The sequence below is a fragment of the Neovison vison genome, chromosome 5, assembly GCF_020171115.1.
Source record: "Neovison vison isolate M4711 chromosome 5, ASM_NN_V1, whole genome shotgun sequence".
NCBI lineage: Eukaryota > Metazoa > Chordata > Mammalia > Carnivora > Mustelidae > Neogale > Neogale vison.
Window position 1 is genome coordinate 70,607,533 of NC_058095.1, and position 4,985 is coordinate 70,612,517.

General features: G+C 60.1%; 1 protein-coding gene across 2 annotated transcripts in view; it reads left to right on the plus strand.

Moving 5' to 3' along the window:
- SLC5A10 (solute carrier family 5 member 10) overlaps positions 1-3,783 on the plus strand; it is a 59,390-nt gene extending 55,607 nt beyond the window's left edge. For both annotated transcript variants that reach the window (XM_044249337.1, XM_044249338.1), the window contains 4 exons: positions 2,451-2,619; positions 2,806-3,021; positions 3,240-3,297; positions 3,418-3,783. In XM_044249337.1, coding sequence (XP_044105272.1) covers positions 2,451-2,619; positions 2,806-3,021; positions 3,240-3,297; positions 3,418-3,524 — 550 coding nt within the window. In that variant the 3' untranslated portion in view covers positions 3,525-3,783. The remainder of the gene's footprint in view (positions 1-2,450; positions 2,620-2,805; positions 3,022-3,239; positions 3,298-3,417) is intronic.
- The last annotated feature ends 1,202 nt before the right edge of the window (positions 3,784-4,985 follow it).

Below are 4,985 nucleotides of genomic sequence, written 5' to 3' on the forward strand. Positions count from 1 at the left end.
CGCGGTTGTGTGATGTGGGGCGGCTTTCTCACCCTCTCTGGGTCCCGGTTCTCTCAGCTGCCAGTTTGGTGAAGTCGGAAAGGATCGAAGGCTAGGTGCCGGCCCAGGGTTCAGCTCTAATGTGTCTGCCTCTCAAAAAACCGGGACACCCGCCCCTACCCAACACCTCCAGCCTCCTAAAACAACACTATTTAAGCTGTGTTTCCTGGATTGTGTGGGGTCCTGTGTCTCTGGAGTCTTGATCCAAGGGGATATGGGACTTAAAGAGAAAGGGGCCGCAGAGCATGTCCAGAGGCCTGGGGAGGAGGCCAGCAGGGGGCAGGGACAGGCAGGGGCATGCCAATGACCCTGACAGTCTCATTAAGTTGGGGTGAGGCGAGAGGAGCTGTCGCAGGCCTGGGGGAGGTGACAGTTCCACATCTGGGGCCCTGATCTTTGCCAGGCCCCTCTGCCTGGCCCTTCTGCTCCTTTATGTCCCTCTGCTGCTACCCTCTTCTGTCTACCTTCTGTCTATTATTTGGTCCACAAATAGTGCCTGATGCCTGCCTGGTGTCCTGCATTGAGCTGAACAATATAGGGGGCCCAGGAGATCTCAAAGCCCCCACCTGGAGTCCTTGAGTGGCTCACCTACAACCACAGCTGCAGCCCAGGGATGGTGGTCTGATGGCAGTGTGCATGCATGGGAAGGGATGGGTTGGAAGGCTTCCTGGAGGAGGAGAGCCTTGAGCTGAGTCTTGGAGGAAGAGGGGGTCAGCCAAAGGGAGGAGTTGGAGAAGGGTGTCCTAGGCAGAAGGAACAGCCTCTGGGCTTGGGGTCCCTCTGGAAGGGGGAAGCCCTAGAGGGCAGTGGGAAGGCAAGGGCCCCAATCTGGGCCACTCTGGAGAGACCAGGCCCAGCACAGAGATGCTGAGTCCACTGTTGGACACAGGAGCCCGCGTGGGGAGGGCGGGGTGGGCGGGGTGTTAATGGAGCCCGCCTAGGCCTTTGAAGAGGGCAGTGCCCGCCTGCCTGCCAGGCTAAGGGTTAATTAAGCCTTAATCAAGGAGACACCTCCTCCCCCCCCACACCCTCGCCCTCAGGCTTGGAAGGGAAGAAAGGGAGGCGGGAGGGTAAGCAGACAGGAAGGACCCACCCCAGCAGCACGCTTGGCCTCTCTCGCCAATTGCCATCCTATCCAGGGTCCAGGGGGCCTTGCCCACCCCCCATCTTGGGGTGAGCGGTGTCCAGGTGAGCCAGGACACAGGGGTGAGAGGTACTCAGCTGAGGAGGAACAGATGGGACACCTCACCCCAGCTCTGTCTCCTTAGCTGGAGGAGGTCTGGGGCACCTGAGTGGCTCAGTCATTAGGCATCTGTGTTTGGCTCAGGTCATGGTCCCAGAGTCCTGGGATCGAGCCCCTCATCGGGCTCCCTACTTGGCGGGAAGCCTGATTCTCCCTCTCCCTCTGCTTGTTCTCTGTCTCAAATAGATAAAATCTTAAAAAAAAAAAAAAAAAAAAAAGACTGGAGGAGGTCCTCCTCTGCCTAGAAGCCCTCCTGGGTTAATGCTTCCTCTGGGTCCCCCTCAGCCCTGTCCTTACCACAGGGTAACAGGCTCATCTGCTTTCTTTGCTCCACTCTCAGTGCTGGGAAGGGACAAGGGCCCACTCGTCATTGAGTCTGGGTTTCTGGCCCAGTGCTCTGCACTTGGGGCGGGGAGACTCCAAATGGGTGGCTGCTGACTGTGGGCAGCGTGTCCCTGTGGCAGAGGGCTCACACCTAGAGGGGAGGCCGGCAAGAGCCAGAAGGAGTCCCCACAGGGTAGGGAGGCAAAGGAGCTCCTCTGGTCAGAGGTCTCAGGCTTCAGGGAAGAGGAGTCCACATCCTAACCAAACCCAGACCCAGATGCCTGGCCCCAGCCCTTGCCCTCTTAGGACAGAGATCACCCTGCGATGGGCACAAGTCAGCAGGCCCGGGCTACGGGCATGATGATGTGTGTGCCCCCCACAGACCCTGCTCCTGCCAGATCCCAACAGTGTTAGAGAAACTGCCAGGGGGAGAGTCTCGCTGGTATATGGGGGCTGCAGGTCATTCTTGAAACTGCCAACTGTTTACTGAGCATCTACTGTGTGTGAGGGGCTGGTGCATCCAGCCCACAAGGGGAGACAGATGGTAAGCAAGTGGGACGAGAGCTTGAGAACAAAGGGAAGAGCCTGGTGGGGACCTGGGGGGCCCTCCCCAGGGACAAGAAGGAGCAGAGAGGCTGAGTCGGGGGCCATGCCTGCGGGTGGCAGGAAGACACAGAGGGTTTGGATCAGGGTGGGGCTGGCCACCTCCCCAGAGGAGCCAGGCGGCGGGGGTGCGTGTGGTGGTGGCAGAGGCAGCTGGAAAGGAAGTCTTAGTGATCCCAGGAGATGGGGGAGAATTGAGGAAGGGGCTTGAGCGTCGAGAGCACACGCTGCTTGCCCACAGGTTGGTCATCGTGGTGCTCATCGGCGTGAGTGTGGCCTGGATCCCCGTCCTGCAGGACTCCAACAGTGGACAGCTGTTCATCTACATGCAGTCGGTGACCAGCTCCCTGGCCCCCCCGGTGACCGCTCTCTTTGTTCTGGGCATCTTCTGGCCACGTGCCAACGAGCAGGTGGGTGGGGAATGGGGAGAGCTAGGGCTGCAGATGGGACGTCGGGGGCAGGCTCCGTTCTCTTCGCGCAGACAAGCTGTGCCTTCTTCTTGTCTCCCCCAACACCACCCCCCCAGCTTGTCTGTGTGCTGGGGGAACCCTGGCCTCCCCCGTCACCATGCACCTGCCCTGCCTCCTCTTTCCCAGGGGGCCTTCTGGGGCCTCATGGTGGGGCTGGCAGTGGGCACCACAAGGCTGGTCCTGGAATTCCTGCACCCTGCGCCCCCCTGCGGAGACCCGGACACGCGGCCGGCCATCCTTGGCAGCATCCACTACCTGCACTTTGCCGTCGCACTCTTTTTGATCAGTGGAGTCGTGGTGGTGGCCGGGAGCCTGCTGACGCCACCCCCCCACAGGGCTCAGGTGAGCCTAACCCCAGCCCCTGACCGTGACCCCTGACCTTTAACAAACTTTGACTCCTGTTCGGTTTCTGACCCCTGACCCTCTGTGACTCTGGAATTTTCTAGCTCTTGACCCCTGTCCCTTTTAGAACTCAGCTACTCACTTTCCATCCCTGACCCCTACCCCTGTCTGGGCCCAGCCCTGTCCTGCCACACCCCCATTCTGATCATTCTCTCCAGATTGAGAACCTTACCTGGTGGACCCTGGCTCGGGATGTACTCAAGGGAGCCAAAACAGGTGTGTGTGTGGCCCTAGGCTCTGACCCTGACCCCCACCCCAAAGAGTCCGGGAGGTGGGGGGCACTAGGTGTGGCCCTGGGGCCTCCACCTGTCTCTTGCCTCTACCCCCCTCCTCCAGGCGATGGCCGAGTACCCCAGAAGCACGCCTTCTGGGCCCGCGTATGTGGCTTCAATGCCATCCTGCTCATCTGTGTAAATATCTTCTTCTACGCCTACTTTGCCTGATGCTCCCCTGTGGACAGGAAGCCCAAGCCCTTTGAGTCCTCAGGTCCCCCTCGCTTTTGCTAACAAGGACACCGAGGCCCGGAGAGGTGTGGTCTCCCCTCACGACTCCATGGCCGGTCAGCATCCAGGGACTGGCTGAGCCAGCAAAGCAGGAGCCCCGGAAAAGTTGGGGCGCAACGAACAAAAAATGTGATATTTCAAGAATCGCGCAAAGTAGTCCTAACGGCAATGAAAATTAGATCTGTGATGAATAGCCTGATACTCATTTTACTGTTTTTATTTTGAAAACATGGGCCCGGATCAGGAGCAGCTCAGGACTTGAAGGGTTGCTGGCCAGCCCGGGGCAGAGGATGAGCCTATGGGCCCCTCCCTGGGCTCTTGCCCCCATCCTCCCTGCTCCCTGCTGCCATGAGACCTACTTCTCCCTCCCTCCCCTCTCACTGCCCCTTCCACCACCTGGCATCCAAAGCGCTTTCTGAGTCCCCCTTACTCTTCCTGCTCCCAAAGGTGCCGAGGGACCAGGCAGGTGGCCCTCGCTCCTGTTGCTGGTTGCACGTTCTGTGTGGACATCCTGCCTTTCTATCCTGCCTTTCCTCAAGCCAGGGAACCACTCCAGATGTTGTGAGAACTCCCAGTCCAGCCACAGCGCTGACTTCCCACCTGTGGTTTCCCACCTGTGGCCTGTGGTTTCCCTAAGTTCCGGGGCCCCAGTCTGTGCAGAACTCTGACCCAGGCGAAAAAGAGCCAGGGCAGGCGGGTCCTCCGAGGGTCCGCGCCCCAGGCCTGGCCCGCAGAGCTTGTCCGTCTTGTCGGGGCTGCAGGAGAGGAGCGGCTCCCTCCGTGTCCATCACTGCACACCTCCTGTGGGCCTGCAGCGCCTCTCCCAAGTGTCCATGGTGGGGCAGGGGTGTGGGACACCTAAGTGGAGCCCCAAGTTTCATGGGGCTGCCGAGAAGTCAGTCTCCACCTGTTGTCATTCCATCAGTCCAGATTAACAGGTGTGCAGCCCCTGTCCTATCCCTCCCCACTAAGCCAGCTTCCCAGTAGCCAGCACCCCTCAAGGGCCATTTTGTGGGGGCAGGCAGGCCCAGCAGATGGTCAGCCCAAGATGAACCCATCCAGCATATGCATGGTTCCTTGGGCAGAGCCCCCAAATTCCTGCAACATGGGCGTCCTCAGGTCTCCCTGAGTTTGGGGCCATTGATGGTGGGAGGTTGGGGGGCTTCTGTGCCCCTGCCCCAGGGCACCCTGTAGCTGGTGGCCAATGGGAAGATGCCAGCGGGAAGCCCTGGGAGCTCACCTTGCCTGGTGGGCACCAAATATCACAGTGGCTCTTTGGCCCCAGGGCCCGTCCCAGTTTGTACGAAGCAGCAGGCACCCAGGCCCAGCAGGCCCACGTTCTGGTCCAAGACCCTCGGCTGAGCCCTGTGGGACCCAGGGATGGGGCGTCCACGTCTTCTC